Source organism: Vollenhovia emeryi, unplaced genomic scaffold, assembly GCF_000949405.1.
Source record: "Vollenhovia emeryi isolate VEMERY1.0 unplaced genomic scaffold, V.emery_V1.0 DF939126.1, whole genome shotgun sequence".
Taxonomy (NCBI): domain Eukaryota; kingdom Metazoa; phylum Arthropoda; class Insecta; order Hymenoptera; family Formicidae; genus Vollenhovia; species Vollenhovia emeryi.
The window spans coordinates 3607081-3625366 of record NW_011967240.1 but is presented as its reverse complement, the minus strand read 5'-3'; the positions used below and the strand labels follow the sequence as shown (position 1 = coordinate 3625366).

At 31.8% G+C, this 18286-nt stretch overlaps 1 protein-coding gene across 3 annotated transcripts in view; it reads right to left on the bottom strand.

The window, feature by feature from the left end:
- Positions 1–10364, bottom strand: part of LOC105569073 — an 82516-nt gene extending 72152 nt beyond the window's left edge. Inside the window, exons 1-2 of one of the 3 annotated variants that reach the window (XM_012025228.1) lie at positions 10311–10364; positions 8014–8317 (exon numbers count right to left, since the gene is read on the bottom strand). In XM_012025228.1, coding sequence (XP_011880618.1) covers positions 8014–8192 — 179 coding nt within the window. In that variant the 5' untranslated portion in view covers positions 8193–8317; positions 10311–10364. Of the gene's footprint in view, positions 1–2618; positions 3194–8013; positions 8318–10310 lie in introns of those variants that run through there. The other 2 variants (XM_012025229.1, XM_012025231.1) reach the window with 2 other exon arrangements.
- Between the last annotated feature and the right edge of the window lie 7922 nt (positions 10365–18286).

Sequence of the window (18286 nt, the reverse complement as noted above, 5' to 3'; positions counted from 1 at the left end):
CGTACTTCTCAAGACATGTATATGATTCGTAAAATTATGCTTTATTTAATCAACTTTGTATGCATATAACTTTTTAACGAACTACGAGCGACGGCTAAAACCTCTTCAAGGTCACTCAGGAGGGCGACCTTGACAACATATGTCAAGGTCAAGGTCATCGGGGCTGGCTCCCTTCATCGATATATTTACCAATTCAATTCCATATTGTACTTTTGTTAACTTTTTGTATGTAGAAACTGCGGCGTTTGCAACACATACCGGAAGGCGAACGACCATCAGTATGCAGATAAATTGTGGAATGTATCCTGTCGTCTTTTGCATTTGGAACCTGAAGAAAATTTTACTACATTTTTGAAAACCGTTTCACGCCAAATGCCGTAATATGATTTCTTTGTTCTTAAACGAATTATTATTTTATATACGGAAAAATATACAGATAACGATTTTTAATAATTAATTGTTAACTATTGCGAAAAATTTTTAATGATACTGGTACAGAGTGAATCATACAACATCCGACCAAATTTGTAAGAAGGTAGAACGGATCGAGATAAACAGGACCGTCCTGTAACATTTTACAACTTTCGCAATAGTTAACAAGTAATTAATTATTAAAAATCGTTATCTTAGCCCGGCCTACCGCTCAATTCGATCACGTGGCGAGATGTGACCGCCCGGCGAATACCAGGCTCACGGAAAATTGTTTGTCGCAATCGGCAAACGTACGAGCGGTGCGTAAAATAAGTGAATTAATAAATCAGATGTAGATTCCATCAGTTAAGCCTTGCTAGTCTCGATACTAAGAGAATAAAAGATGATTAACAGTTTTACACAATGTAATTTTGCAATTATAATTTGCGCCATTCCTCTTGTGTGTTCTACTATCTCTAACGGTAGCAAAAACTAATGACCGTATTCAAGTATTTTTTCCCAAAGCTTGAATCTGCATACAGCATATGCGTATGTACGATGCTAAAGCCGCTGGAGAACTCGATCAGTGTCGATAAGATAGGAGATCGCGTCAATTATCGACATTTTGATATCTTGCAGCACAATATATTACTGTTATATTACTGTGTAATATTTCTATGTAACATATCAGTAATATTAATGTAATATTACATTGCAATATGTAATATTACCGCAATATTATAATATTACTGATATATTACGTGATATTATGTGCTATGTGGGTTATTACTCACACAAAAATTTACAGATAACCTCTTCTGTTAGATAAGAAAGTAGTGTATACAACAGGGTGTCATTGAATATTGGGGACTTTTTTGGTGTGCAGGTAGAGCGGACTAGACCGAGTCGAAAAGACCTGTACCATTTTGCAATTTTCGCAATAGATAACGAGTAATTAATTATTCAAAATTGTCGTCTTAGCCCGGCCCACCTCCCAATTCGAGCGTGACGGGGCTCCTGCGCATTTCTCCCGGCAAGTACGCGGATTTTTAAACGCGCGATATCCGGACAGATGGATGGGTCGAGGACGACAGAGCTGCTGCGCGTCGAGTGGTAAGTCAGAAACTGTTTTTTTTTTTCAGGCAACGAATCTACATCTTGTAGATCGTAGATAGTATATAGATTAGTATATCTCGTAGATCCGTTGCCTAAAAGTGGATAGAGTATAACATAACTTTATATTTATTTTAATATTTTTCATCTACCGAAAGGGAGTGATCGCGATTTTTACTGCGAAGGGCTGGGTGCCCCGTTGCAGCACATTACATATTTTCACGTAAAATATGACGAATATTATTGATATATTCGTCGAGCTAATCTCTTGTAGCCTATCCATTTTTTATTAACAAATTTATATATAAAGTAAAACAATATGACGTGAGATTCTAATATTTTGTCGAGAACGCTGAAACTTTGTGTTATTTTTATACTTTATTTGAGATTATTAACTAGAATATTCCATTGTCGATCTATCTATCGTACGGAAAGTTTCTTTTCTCTGGGTCTCACGTCATTTATTCTGTATGTGTATCTCGCGATACTCTTTAAAGATGCGTCTCGCATGAATACATGCATAGTTACACGCAACTTCATATTTTCGCGGTCGGTCTTCGCGAACAGTTTGTTCAGAAAATTTTTAAGAAGTTATTAATTTTTTAATTTCATCCTGATTATAAATTTTAATTTACCGCGAAATGTAATTAAAATAAATATAACGCGAAGTAAATTGTTTTTTTCTACATACATATATATGTATAATGCATAATATGATTATAACAACCTGTCTTGTCAGAACTTTCTCCCACGATGAACGATGAATAAAATAAATCAAGAACGGATAGTTCAGTCTGTCTCTCGAAGTTTTAATTTTTAACTCTATCGAATGATTGTATCCGCAGTGTTTATCGCAGTACAAAAAAGTTCCGGTATCACCGAAGTTTGGATTTCTTTTTTTCATAGAAAACGCTTTTAAATTCAGTTAAAATAAAATTGGTCATAATGCAAATAAAATCATGCTGATCGAACAAGGGCTCAGAACGCCAACTTTTAGTAGAGAGAGAGAGAGAGGTCTGAAAGCCTGTCACGGCCTGGTTTTACGTAATCCTCGAACACGATATGCCCTCAATAAAAGAAAACTTGTCACTTACCGACAAGATGCGCAGCAGCGAAGTTACATCCAGTTTAATTGAGCAATGGCGCCCGATGCCTTCCGCAGGGTGTCCTCCCCTAAGGTATCCTTGTCTGGACTGTCCTTCGACGCACTCGCCAATTCGCACTCCCGTTTCTAAAAGCGATGGTCACTTATACAAATGCCACTGTATTCACTGTGTCCGAATTATAGTTGCACGTATAAACAATCATCGCAACGACGAAATTCTTTCAAGTCAGCGAGCGCCTCGATCCGCGGACCTACGGATCTCGCGCGTGAGTCGCGCTAGAAATCCGCCTCGCCGGCTGACCCGAACATCGATGGCAAATCGCGGGGATTGAGCGATCACGCGACGACATCGATCGCCAATTATTCGCCGCGAGCGATCGCGGTTTCGTTCCGTACTTGTCGCGAACGCGTAACACGAAAGACTAATACGGTACGTGGAGCGACTCGTCTGACTGTCGTCACACAACTAACTCTGCGTACGGCGTGACCTATGTTTTGCCGGGTGCCGAATTCCGAGCGCGGATTCCAAGAAATGACGTAGCACTATAGACCGAACGTTGTAAACAAAACGCCGAGCGTTGGTTCAATGGAATGACGTAGACCCCGTGAATACCTCCCTCGGTCGAAAAAAGTCTATCGAATCAGTCGAGCGATGTCCCGCGCGTACTTCACGTCGCTCCTCGTAACGCGATTAGTTTCTAGAAGGTTGTCGACCGTGCGCGACGCAACGCGATCGTCTCCTAACGAAAGTTATTAACGTTTGTCAATTCGCGCTAAGTTAGTGTCGCGGATCCGTAGTCTTATCGTTCGATGATTTGTCGAGACGAATATCACGCGTGATTGAAGTGGAAGCGCCGTAAAGTCCGTATCAGACTACGGATTGGGATTGGGATTAGATTGAAATTTGACCAATCAGAGTAAAAGTTACTGAACTTGAGATTAGTAAACTTTACTGCGATTGGTTAAATTTCAATCTAATCCCAATCCCAATCCGTAGTCTGATACGGGCTTAAGGAAGATCCGTAGATCCGATAATTACAGCGCTCGCTGGCTTAAGATAATTTCTTCATCGCGGACACTTACGGACGATAATCGTTTACGTGTGCAACAATAATTCGGACACAGTGAAACGTGAAGACAGTGGCATTTCGATAAGTGACTATCGGTTTTAGAAACGCGAGTGTGAAGTGGCGAGTGCGTCAAAGGACAGTTGAGAGGATAGCTGAGAGGAGGGCACCCCTACGGAAGGCATCGGCCGCCATTGCAGAACAAGGCAGATTCAACTCCATTACTGCACATCGTGTCGGTGAGCGAGTAGTATTTTTATGAAGGTAACGGAATCTACATTTCGTAGATCCGTTACCTTAAAAATGGATTGGTTACAATTACGCCTTTCACTTAATTAATTTAATCTATCGAAGAGAGGAGTGATTTCGCAGAGCTCCACAACTCCGAGTACATTGAGCTCATTTTTTATATTGAAAATCGTTTAACTACATCGCAGAACTTACGCGAAATATGACGAATATTGTAGCCTATCCATTTTTAGTAGCAAATTTATATACATATATGTATGAGGTGAAATAAAAAGACGTGAGATTCGAGTATATCTTGTCGAGAATACTGAAATATTGAATCATTTTCATACTTTATTTGAGAATATGAATGAACTAATATTCAATTATAATGTCGGCATCGCTCATGTGGCAAGTTCAATTTTTTTCGGATCTTACGTCATTTGTTGTGCATATCTCGCCATATTTTCAAGATGCGTTTCGCATGAATACATGCGCAGTCACACGCATCTAGTATTTTCGCGGTCGGCTTTCGCGATCGGTTTTTAGCAAAATTTTCCAGAAATTATTAATCGTTCAATTTCATCCATATTATAAATTTTAATTTATCGCGGAATATAATTGAAATATATACAACGCGAAGTAAAATTTCTAGATTTACGCTTGAATTTTATATTCAAAGATCGTGTCACGAATACTGTTGGAAACGAAAGTAAAATTATACTTTGATTAGTTTTGTACATAAATTTTTTTTAAATTAAATTTCTTCTTTGAATAACTTCTCTCGTGATCGCGCATTTTTCGAAACGATCGTCGCTCGCATATAGTTCGAACCGTACGAAATATCTGTCGGTGATAAACCGACTATGGAAGGAGTTTCTTTCCTTCCTGATCTCTGGTCAAAATGACCAGACTGTATGGCCAGGAGCAACGAAAGGTATGTCCAATCTGGCCCAACGAAGGGATACGCCGAGTTAGTGGTCAATATTGGCCACTCTGATGGAGTATGTAAAGTGATTTACATGATTTAATTTGTTTTATTTGTCAAAATTCGGGTGGGTTATACTTTATATATTCTTGCATATGTATGCAAGATTGAAAAGTCCCTATTAAATCCCAATTGCGCGCATATTATAACCCTGAATTGAACTTTTTAAATTTGGAGATTGAGTCACGAAGAGACAGTCATTATCTATTTTTGAATAAATAACGGAGATAAAAATATATTATATTTGATTAGTTTGATGCAGCAAATTTTTTAAATAAATAATTAACTTCTCGTGGTCGTGCATTTTGATACGATCGACGCTCGCATATATAGTTCGAACCGTACGAAATATCTGTCGGTGACGTTAATAAACCGACTGTGGAAGGAGTTTTCTTCCTTCCTGATCTCTGGTCAAAATGACCAGATTGTATGGCCAGGAGCAACGAAAGGTAGGTCCAATCTGGCCCAACGATGCGGTACGTGGTCAATGTTGGCCATTTTGATATGTGAGTAAGATGATGTACGAAATAAGCTGATTTCTTGTTATTTGTCAAAATTCGGGTGGGTTATATTCTTTATCTTCTTTACATATTCTCGCATATGTGCGAGATTAAAAAGACTTTTATTAAATCCCTATTAAATCGCGCGCGTATAATCCCAAATCGGACCTCTTATAAATCGCGTCGCGGTTTTAACAAAAGACTTGCAGGTTTATTAATAAAAAGTTGAAACGCGGGTAGGTAGGAAAATGGATAAGACTATACAGCGGAATACGGATAGGTAGGGCTTCGGGTAGGCAGGGACAGGGGGACATAATTAAAAAGATAGATAAAATTATAACTGCAATGTATGACTATTAAATATAATTATATATAATTATATTTGCCATTATTTTTAATAAAAAATTATATAAGTTAATATATTTTTAATAAAACGTATTAAATTACACGAAAATAATTATTAGAAACTTTATATTGTAATTTTTTGTATTTTATTTTAAATTTTACAACATTAGTTGTAGAAATTAGAAAAATGTAATACTGAATATGCAATCGAATGCATATAATAAGATGGGAGTTGTGCATTTGTTAAGTTTTTACTTTAAATTTACTTAAAATATTTGTAGATTTGATTTATTTTTAAAAGACCGTTAATAAATACATTCAGGATATTTTTTAGTCCAAACATGCAATACATATACATTTTACATTGCAACAATTTCATGTTATTATATGCATACCGAATATTTCATATGTAACGTCGAGAGAAATATTGTATTGCATAGATATTATATTTTTAATTTTATAATATAATTATTTGTTTTATAATATTATATACATTGTAAAGGAAATTACAAGAAAAATAAAATAAATAATAAAATTGTAAAAAATTACATTGTAAAGAAAAGAAGGCCGTCGATCGAAATTGGCGGGGATAGTGGAGGGCCTCATATTTTTACAATGCACTTTCAACACAATACCGTGCAATTATTGATACGAAACATTGCCGTTAAATTGTAGAAATATTTAGAATCTCTCCTATTTTTCTTTTTTCTTTCGTAAACTAAAAAACTTCATTTTCTTTAATTTCTTCAATTATTCCAAAGTTATATGAAAGTCCCTCAAATTATTCCAAACAAACATACATATGGGTAACATATAGGAACATATACATGTATATGGAAGAGTTTTTTATATAAATAAAATTTAACTATTATCATATAGGATGTCCTGGTAAAGGTTGCCAACCTCTTTTTTCAAAATTACGTCTACACGAATTGTTTACGTGATGTTTACATTAACTTATTTCATGTAGACAATGTAAACTTTATAAATTAGATGTCAAAATGCATAGCACGGACACGCACCAAGTGGAGACTTTATCGACAGTGCTTGAAAATGGGCGTAGCGGAGTAGTTGCAAAAGTAAAAGTGGACGTAAAGCGCTGGAAACAGCCTAGCAAAACGGTAACAAGTAAAACGCCGGCGTGGCCGCTCTATAGTCCAAAAGTTAGACTCTATATATATCAGAATAAATTAACAGCATATTTTAAGAATATTCTTACTAGTAGAATAAATTAAAATAATATAAATAAAAAGATAATGTAACATGCCCAGTAATTAAAACATTTACTTCATGTTTTAGATTTAAAAAAATGATAAAATAATACACATATAATACATATAAATATATATATACATACATATGTATCGTAAAGAATTATTTGATGCCAGTACATGATTAACCGAGGTAGAAAATTGCTAGGCGACGCTTGGCTGGCAAATTCTAATTAAAGAAATTTATTACGAAAAATATTACCTCAGCCAGAATTTGAACCTGAACCTCCCTACACTCTAGGCGGGCGTCTCACCAATTCAATCACTGAGGCATGTGGTAATATTTATTGCAATAAACAGTACTACTGATGACATCTTCGCGTTTATTTTTCTACTAGAACTGCGCGCCGATTCGGGTTGTCGGCTGTACACAGAACTACATATGTACACATATACAATACATATGTATGTTTGCATGTATGACACACGCAATGCATATGCGACGGACAAACATACTTATAGTTTGTACATATACATGTCAGGAAATATATCTATGTGAATGTAGAAAAATGCAACTTGAGGTATAAATCATGCATATATGCATTCTTTATGAATATATATGCAGAAAGGAATAAAACAAGAAAAAAATACATTGTTTAATATTTACATATAAATTAATTTTGATTAGCCATAAACTGTTCCATATATGCATTGTATATCTATAAGTATAGAAGCTATTTTATGTAAATTGGAAAGAGAGAATAAACTTTTTTAGAGCATTATTTATTTATCCCTATAAAATTAAAATAATTTAAAATAATTTTAAAAAAGTTGCCAATATATTTCCCGCAGGATATACATTTTTGTTACAATCGAATACTGTTGTAAAGTTTATTCTGTAAACCATACACCAAATATGCAAGAATAATTCATATCAAATTAAAAATGTGTCCTTTTTGCAAGAGGCAAGAAAATAATGCACTTTAGTTAAACTTGATTACCAGCACCTTCGTATTTTAGATCCGATATAAGAGAGATGACTCACCTATTCTTACGTGGTAGTGTTGTAATAGCCATGTTCAAGGACTTCTCGTACTGATTATTATCCTCCTTAGAGCGTCTCGGGATTGCCGTATAGGCATCCTGCGTAAAACTGTAAGTCCTTCGTTTCTTTAGACACAACATATTCTTAATTGTTTTATTCACGATCTTTAATGTCACCATTACACTTCAATCATTAACAATCTAGTTCCTTGAACTCTTTGAGGGAATTTATTGTTCCATCTCATGTAACACCATGAATTTTCAAGCATTTTTGGTGAACTCTTATTGTGTCGTATTATATACAGCTTGAGGAAAGTCACGAAAATGTAGAAATCACATAATTTAAATTACCACAAGTTTGTAATATAATATACATATATTAGCTCTTTCTCTTGCTATATAATACAAATAATACACACACACACACTAAGTTCTATATTCAATCACACTTTGCATGTAATATAATTTTGCATATATCCATTAATATTTTAAGTTAGTACAATTAAATTAATTAAAATAAGACATCTGTTAAACAAACTGGAAATTGCTTCTAAAGAATTTGAATTTGCGCACAAAGCTTTCTCTATAAGAAAGCCAAATACACGTTTCTAATTCTCCTCCCACGCATACGCGGGTTTTTGGCTTCCTCATAGAGCAAATTATAATTGTAAAGAAGCATTTTCCAATTTGCATCTTAACTTACAAAGCTTTTACTATGCAGTGGGCAAAAATGAAACATCAACTTGCTCAGATAATGAGGAAGCAATGTGCAAATTTCCAATTTGCACCTTTAAAATTAAATAAAAAACTTGGCCCCAGATGGCAATGAGTAAATTTTTAATTTACACCATTTTTTAAGATTTCCGTTTTTTAAATAATATTCTTTAAATCATAATTCATCTTTTTCATCCACATTATTTAAAATAGCTTTAGAATGTGTGCATGCATTGTATCTGCGCGCACACGTACGCGCGCGTATGTGAGTGTGAAGGGGGTGGGGAGAGTAATAGGATATTGAAAGATACTTGAGAGATTGAATTTGACTAGAATCGATGAAAGGGTTCAGGCTATACATATATATTTATTTATATTAAGGTCGAGATTCCTTAATAATTTTTACAATATGCAAGATAGAAAAAATATTAAGCACCAAAGTTATAGGATTTCAAGTAACGCATTACACAGCAATACCAGTTTAACCTTGAACTGTTTCGTCAAGGTCACGTAAAAATCACCTTGAAATTATTAAATAGGACCCCCCTTTTTTTCATTATATATATTCTCGTGGCTTATGTTAACAGCTTTGCAAAACACTATAATAAGTATATTTTCATTAAGTATATACTACCTTCGGAGTTATGAAGCCTGAAAGTTACATTCCCGTCGGCATTAGTATTATCCAAGGTGTACCATGGGAAAATTGCCCATTGAATTAACATCTATGTTAATTTTTGTGCGCACAGACGCAACAAAGATATAAAACCGAACGTGAAATCTTCCCGGGGTAAACCTTGAATAAAATATTAATGTCGACAGGAATGTAACTTTCAGGCCTCATAACTATGATTTTACGTAACGAAAATATATCTTATTGTAGTGTTTTGGAAGGCTCACAAAGTAAGCTAAAAGAATATGTAATGAAAAATGGGGTTTTGAGTTAAAAAATTCAAGGTAACCTTTACGTGACTTTTACAAAGCTATTTAAGGTCAAATTGTTATTACTATGAAATGCATAACTTAAAACCCTATAACTTTGGTCTTTAACATTTGCTCCAAACTTGAGTGTTTAAAAGATTATTCCGCTATGATGACCTTAACATCCATAAATATACATATATGGATAAATCAAATCCTTGCACCAACTAACACCAAAATCAATACCAACTTTCCTTTAATGATACTTAGTAAATCTAAAAAAAAAACATTCAAACCAACATCTCAAAATTTACGGAAGTTATAGTGTCCACAACAATTTCAACGTACACACATACACACAGACACTTTGGTCTAAATGTGATTTTTCGACGTTTTGGAACATTTCTAACACATTGCCAAAGAAAAATGTGACTCAATTTTTTCACGAAAACAAAGCTTCCTCTATGAGGAAGCAATTGTTATAAGACAATAAATACAATTATTAAGTAGCGGCTAACATGACGCGATAAATTCGTGATTGTAACAAAACTTTTTTACAAATGTCTCCAATTTTTTGCGAATCTGACACGCATTCGAAACTTTTTGATAAAACAAATGACTACGATATAACTATTCGGGAAAAAGTACGATGATTCTTCGTACGAGCTCTCACGAGAAAAGCAGAAGACGCGTCAGCCTTATACCGAAGTTATAACTGTACTGAACACCGCTCAGAATCTTTCCTCAGGCACAAGTGCACTCGGTGATAATGACCCCCACGAAAATTACGGGGGCATCGTCTCCGCGACTTTCAGCCCCGCATGTATTTTTATCAAATGACATTTTTTCTCTTTTATAATTTGCATTATACAAATGAATACACTATTGCCATCTCTTAATTTTGAACATTTTCAGATGCAAGATAATTTACATAAGTCTTTTGATACATATTTTGTGTGTGTGTGTGTGTGTGTGTGTGCGTGTGTGTGTGTGTGTGTGTGTGTATTCATGCAAAATATATGTTGTATTGCATCTAACACAAACTTTATCATTCAAATTCCTTTGTATTTGAGTATTGATTCTGTCCATAACGGTTATTGATGATATTGAATGTATGTAAAATCAAAGGCAATTTAAATACGAGACACATTAAATTGATACCAAGTCATAATTTGCTATAAGGATGGCAATGCAATTATATTATCATATATTTCTTATGTGCTGTTATTTTGATCTTTATATCGTTTGTGTGCGTTATATAAAAATATAATTCTATATAAAATAAAAAATCTTAATACGAAAGACATTAATTCATTATACACACTCTAGCTGTACATATTGATTTGATAAGAACAGAAACAACTTACTACTAAACTAAAAATAGTACTTGTGCCTAAACTGTGCTCAACTGATTTACAAAGACTGGCTTGTTTAATAATTGAAAATTTTCTCTTGAATAAATACGAACTAAAAGGTGTGTAACAAGTATTATCAATATAATTATATTTTTTAAAATATTTTTAGAATACAATGATAGATCATAGATAAATTTTTCAATATTATAAACAAATACAGATTTAACATAGAATTACTAATTTTTATAATGGAAAATTCGTACGTTCCTTTCATACAAATAATTTACTTAAGGTGGCTCCTGCACGAAGGAGCGGTTAGTATGGGTGCTTTGGTGGGGTCCCTTTTATTTTTGTAAATTCATACGACTTTTTCATAAAACACTATCACCTAATGCATGATTGATCAAATGTATTGATATGCTAGGTTATATATGCACATTTAAAAACATATTTAAAAATATATGATGTTGCCAAGTCTCAAAGAGCTGTCAAATTTCCTCAAAACATTGTATCTTTTGACTTTACTAATAAGTATTTGATTGCAGAGGTCGGTGACCTCATATATTTAATAGCGCATTTGAGTCCTTGTAACATTTATTATGTTTATCTCGTTTTTTGTAAAGATCTATTTTTTCTATAAAATAATATTAACCCTCCGAGTGCTTCTGCAAGTGATCGGCCCATACCCGCTATGTGTTAAAAAGTACAACTTCAACATTTTTTCTTCCTTTTATTTCATCGGCGACCGGGTCTGAAATTTCGCTTACTGATGGAAAAAACTTACAACTACAACATACTTAAATTTCAATTTTTTAAATCTTTTGGTCGGTTTATGTGTAGGAGACACTTTAATTAACCACTATAATACAACGCCTACTGAGTTTTCTAGTGAAATTTTTATTCGTTATTAAATATTGTATACCTTCAACAACAATATCTTATATCTATCTTCTTTATATATATGGGCGCAAATCCATTAATTATCTATTTAAAGTAATGTAAACATATATTTTTTCTAAACGAGTTTAAAAACTCACTAAAATAAATATAACTCGGAAATATATGTATATATAAGTAGAAATATAATTTAACAAAAATAGAAATAAGAGAAATAAATATATTTCTCAAAATATATCAATCTCTCATGAGCGTCAAATTTTTTAAATGACTGATTTCAGTCTCATTTCCATCACCTGTTCTCTAATGGATTTATAAGTCACATAAGAATGTTTATTCCAGAGTAACTAAAGGTTCTGTTGATATTAAACTAACTGCAAAGAACCGGTCACTTAAACTGAAAACGTTTGGATCACAAATACAAATTTAATATAGTTGCTAGTCCAGTTAAGCAATATTCAAACTGCTATACTTGCTGTCAAAAGAAGCTGCAAATTACATGTGATTTATGTGCCACAGATTGATTGATAATTCTCATTCTTTTTAACCTATTTTGTTGTTGCAGGCTATTTTTTATAATGAACATATATTAGAAAAATTCTTTTTTGTTTCTTCTAAATATATATTGATTACAGAAGCTAACTAAATTTTCTAAACAATAAAAAATAAATTTTATATATTTTTAAAATTATTTCTTACTTTACGTTGTACTGTTCTTGATAACGCAGACATACAACAAATATAATTAGATAATTCCAATGACAAAGTGATTACTTTAAAAATGCGATTCAAGAAGATAACATGAAAGATGTATCAGAGGTGCACGGCAATGCTACGAGCCTGCACAAGCTGATACGACAGAAGCAAGTGCAGTTATGTTGCACTGACCGCTAGAATGTTCTGACCAGACCAGCGAGGCGACTTGTTGCCATGCAACGTGACGTTTATCGGAAAATAAAAAAAAGTGTATTCAATGAGAATCACGTAAACCCAAGATGGAAAGAGAAAAATTTATACATAGATAGATAAATGTGGATGAATAGGAAGAAAGAATGGAGAGAAGGTAGGAAGGAAGGAGGGAGGGAGAAAAAAGGAAAAGGGAGAGAGGGAGGAGTCGGGGGGGGGGGGGGAGAGAGAGAGAGAGAGAGAGAGAAGGAAAGCAAAGGAGCGATTAAAGACATTCCTGTCATTAATATTGATCTATGATTTGTCGTTTAAAGTAGCTCCTGCATAAATCGACCAAAAGATGAAAAAATTAAAATTTAAGTATGTTGTAGTTGTAAGTTTTATCTATCAGTATGCGAAATTTTAGACCCGGTCGTCGATGAAATAAAAGAAGGAAAAAATGTTAATATTGTACTTTTTAACATCCCAGTAAATACCAAGTAACAGTTACATAACATTAATAATATAATTTCTTACTTAACAATGCAAATGTAATATAACATAGGTGTTATACTACATTTATGTTTGAAACAATAAAAAATTGAGATTTTGATCATCTTCACATAAACTGTTCTTTTGAAAGGTTTGTGTTCTCATTCCATACAAAATAGGATAAAAGAACTAAATTTTTATCTAGGTCCTTTTAAGATATAAATCAATTTAAAACGTAAAAGCCATTTAGGACCAGACACAGGTGGAGGTAGCAAATTAAATTACTAAGGATAAAAGAAATTTGACAAGATTTATCAATGTGTATATATATTATCGTAAATACAGCATATAAAGAATTTTTGTGCTGTCGCGCATAATATATAGAAACGTACAAAAACCTTTTCATATTTTGCCTTACAAAAGATTGTGTATCAAAATGGTTCCACTTATCTCTAATCGCGCAGAGAGAATTAAACGCCTTTGCTTTTTAAATGGTCAATTATTCTTTTTAATGTATGCTGAATTTTGAATGTTGAATATTGAAAATAACAGGAAGTTCGTATTTTGTAAAATCCGTAAATGTGAAAATCATATCTAAAATGAATGTAATCAATTGTAAATTCATGTTATTTTATAATGAATTTTTTTAATTAACATGATATATTTTTCTTTTATCTTCAACCTATGCAGTTACTTATTTAAGTTCCAAAATAGTCTTGAAGTAATATAAAGTTACTTGGATCAAAAATACAACATACATTAAAAATTACACTAACAACTTATGCCATACCTATCTCTCTATGCATCTTTTTCTCTCTGCGAAAACTATGGCATTAATTCAATCGTAATTATTATTATGTACGTTATTATTATTATTATTAGTTTTATTAATATTTTCGAGGTCTTATGCATTCCATCAGAAATTTGTTATTCTTTCACACATTCTTGCTTAACTCAGATTTTACATATGTGTATATTTATTAACGATTTGTAAAAATATCGCCGATTGTTTGGTACGCATGTAAGTATATTATCTGAATGCATTGCGGAGATTCACATTTATATTAAAGTTGTTATCACTTAACTAGAAATAACATAACTTGTGACGTTACTTATCAGTAAATTTCGTCAAGTTTATGTTTAGCTTTATTAAGTGATGTGAACACAAACATGCAAAAACGTATAATCTGTAAATCTTATTCTTAACTTTTGTCAGCACGTTTTCACAGTGATACAAAGTCTAATGCTGTTTAAATCTATTTTTACTATTAACTAAAATATACTGTAGCTAAAATTAATTGTTAAAAAATGCAATTAGCAGAATCATCTTTCCTCGTATTAAAAATTGTTTGTATTCTAACATGTGCACAAATATCCCAGTCAATACTAATTTTAAGCAAAATTTCAAAATATGCATTCGGAAAAAGCACTCGACAAAAGTGATAAAAAGTTCGTCATGTAACAATAACATGTGACATGTCGCTTCCTTTTTTCGTTGAATTCAAATTTATTCTAAAATAATATCATAAGAGAAATAATAATGTAGAAATAGTAATTTGTATGTACAATGCTTATTGTAATATGTTATGCCATTTTATGACACCAAAAATATTATATTGCAATAATATACAACAAATATGTAAATATATATAATATATATTTGATTTGAAATATATATGTATACAGTATACATATATGTATCTACAGGGTGTTAAAGACCCGCGCATCACCTCCAATATCTTGTAAATAGAGTTTCAGTGACGTATTACATAATAATATTAGCATGTTCTTGAATAGCATTGTCAAGATTATGTTAAGACTACCTCAAAAATTTCAAATAGAAACCCTTATTTTTTATTATATCATACTCTACTAATTAATTTGAATAACTTTTGTCTCAAACATATTTTATCTTCCTAATATTGTTATTTACAAGATATTTGAGATGTAGGTGTAATCTTGGACACCCTGTATATGTTGAAAAGTATTTGTGTGAATGTGTGTGTATGTGTATGCGTGTATGTACGTGTATAATGTGTGTACACACGCTCGCGCATATATATGCTAAAGCAAATTCCCACATTATACAAAGGGTACTAATTATAAGACATATCATAATTATCAAATCAAATTTTGACATGTTTCATATTGTAGTTACTGTTTTCGTTAATTGACAAAAATTATTATAATAGTAATACAATTTAAGGAACTATACCAAATTACAAATAATTCATTTAAAGCCACTATATGTATTTTGTCGGTTATTAATTGTTTTACGTTTTGCTTCTGTGTTATATGTTGCTACATGCTCTGTAATCTGAAGATATAATAATTATGCATTTCTTGAGAAATTATTTCTTGTACTAAGCTGTGAGAAACACATTTAAAGCTCACTATTGTATATCTTACAATTCGTTTTGTCACAACTTAAAGGTACAAGTCCATAAGCTCACTGCACATTTAAAGCTAATTGTGACTTTCTATTTCTGACATCTTAAATCATCTTTACATCAAATATTATTAATTATGTTAATATTAAACGTATACAATTCAGATTCAGATAGCTGTATTTAGCCTTAAACGTGCAGAAAGAATACAAGTCATATGTAAACAATACATATGTCTTAGATTGTAAAAGTAATCTTACTGAACACATAGAACGTTATGAAATATTTGGTGCTTAATCAAATATCTTACATTACAACACATGTTTCTTTTTTTATAATAAAATGGCAATGAAAACTCTTAAATTGTTAGGAGAAAGATGCACCTGATAACCAACAGTAAGATTTGAATAAAATTTGGTATGCATTGTATTGAGATGCTGAGCTCTCATATCTTCACGAGAAATTGGACAGTCGAAAAACGTTTAGGGTAAAATTTTGTGACTTATCTTTTCATAAAGTTTATTACATGTATTATTTCTATGCAAATATTTATTATCATGTGAATGCTCAAGCTAACAAAATTCAACTTAATAAAATACAGAAATATTTTGTTTATATTCTTTTTCTTCTTGAGAAGAACACTATTAATATTCATTAAAATATTTAAAAAACTCAATTATATATAAAACCTATTAAAGTGTTCACTGATTTACATAAATCACTTATTTGTTTTTATCACTGTGAATAAAATTGAGAAAAATGTATATAGCAGAAAAGATATTAACTCTTCATTCATAATTATATTTACTGTGTCTATACTTAATTATGTCATTTTTACATGAAAGAATATGTAATGAATAGAGGTGTGATATTTTGATGTTATCTTTATACGTAAAATATCGCAAAATGCCCCAGAAACGTTTCTAATGTCATTTCTTTACATTTTGGAGTCCCCAACTTCATTTTAACACGTTTTTAAAACGCAAAATAACGCAAAATGACCCTCAACACGCAAAATAGCGTCCACAATAACGTCAAAAATCGCATTTTTCCTTAGTAAACATTTCTAACGTCAATGTTGTATCCTAAACTAAAGAGATTTATGCCTAAGATTAGTTTTTGTTTACTTTTTTAGACATATTACTACTTTTATAGCCCGAAAATAATATGTAATTTCAGCAATTTGTTCCATGGTATTTTAATATGCTATATTTTATGTTACATTTTTTAACGAACAAATTAAACTAATGTAAGTTTAAAGTTAAGCGGCGTTGGTGAAACCGGGCGTAAGTCGTCTTATTGAAGCCCTGCCCACCACTGACCACGGCATTATCAAAAACATTATCAAAATAATACAAATTCCGAAAAAACAAAACGCAAAACATACCAAAAAACAACATCAAAATAACGAATAATCTGGAAAAACAAAACGCAAAAAATGCCAAAAAATAACATCAAAATGTCACATCTAAATGAAAAAGTAAAGGATATTTAGAGTGTATATATTTGAATGCTGTAATATGAGAAGATAGGAGTTATTATGTCAGCTATTACAGATGAAAATTATGGAGTTTAAAACATGACAAGTTGGAATAGTCTGATATAAAATACACAATACGTTAAAAAATATATTTTAAAACTTTTAATATGCAATTAGTACTTTGTTTTATTGTGAATATATGTTGTACCTCCAGTTTTTACATTATTTATTTAATTATACTTATAATACTGCAGATTTTCGTCATAAACTTGGAATTTTGTTTACAGAATGTCTAGAAAGAACCATATTATTTTTGTGTGTGCAGATAGATAATATTGATTAAATTGAAGAAAAAGGGCTTTTAATATTTCACAATTTTTTGAATAATGAAAAATTAATTAATAAAGAGACAAATGTTATTCGCAATGCAACAGCACGAAACAGCTCAGCTGTTAACCACTATTTGCAATTACTGTAAGCGTACTCCTCTCAATATCTTGCGTATACCTAGCAATCGCAAACAAAGCGTAACATTATTTTTTATTGACAAGGTAATACAGTTATTATCAAACACCCTGTATATAGCTACAGATACTGTATACAGTTACAGAATGTACAATTTGATTAATATGAAAACATAAGTAACTTTAGCTATTATCCCACAACTTATTAATTTTTCATTTAACTTTAGCAATGTGTGTAATATTCATAAAAATTAAAGAAATAATATGAAGAAATAGTCTTGGGAATTGAATGTTATTTCTTATTGGAATTATACTATTGGGATAATATAATAATGTCTATGACAAATTAATAACTTTCTTTCCTAATTTGACAGTCATTATGCAATTATTTTTTATCTGCTTTATTATTTTATAAATTTGTTGTTGAGCAGTGATGTCTAGTATTTAAATATTATAAAATGGTTATTTTTCTGTTTATGCATTATTTAATTGTATATTATTGTCGAAATAAAATGATATACTTTTTTAAAATAATATGGACATACAAAAAGCGAATTTATATATAAGTACAAATATAATTAACTTTTAAATAACTTAAGGAGACATTATATTCCGATATGTAAAAATATGTGCTCATACAAATAGCTAAAGTTCTTTGTTTTTGATATTTGGTTCCTTT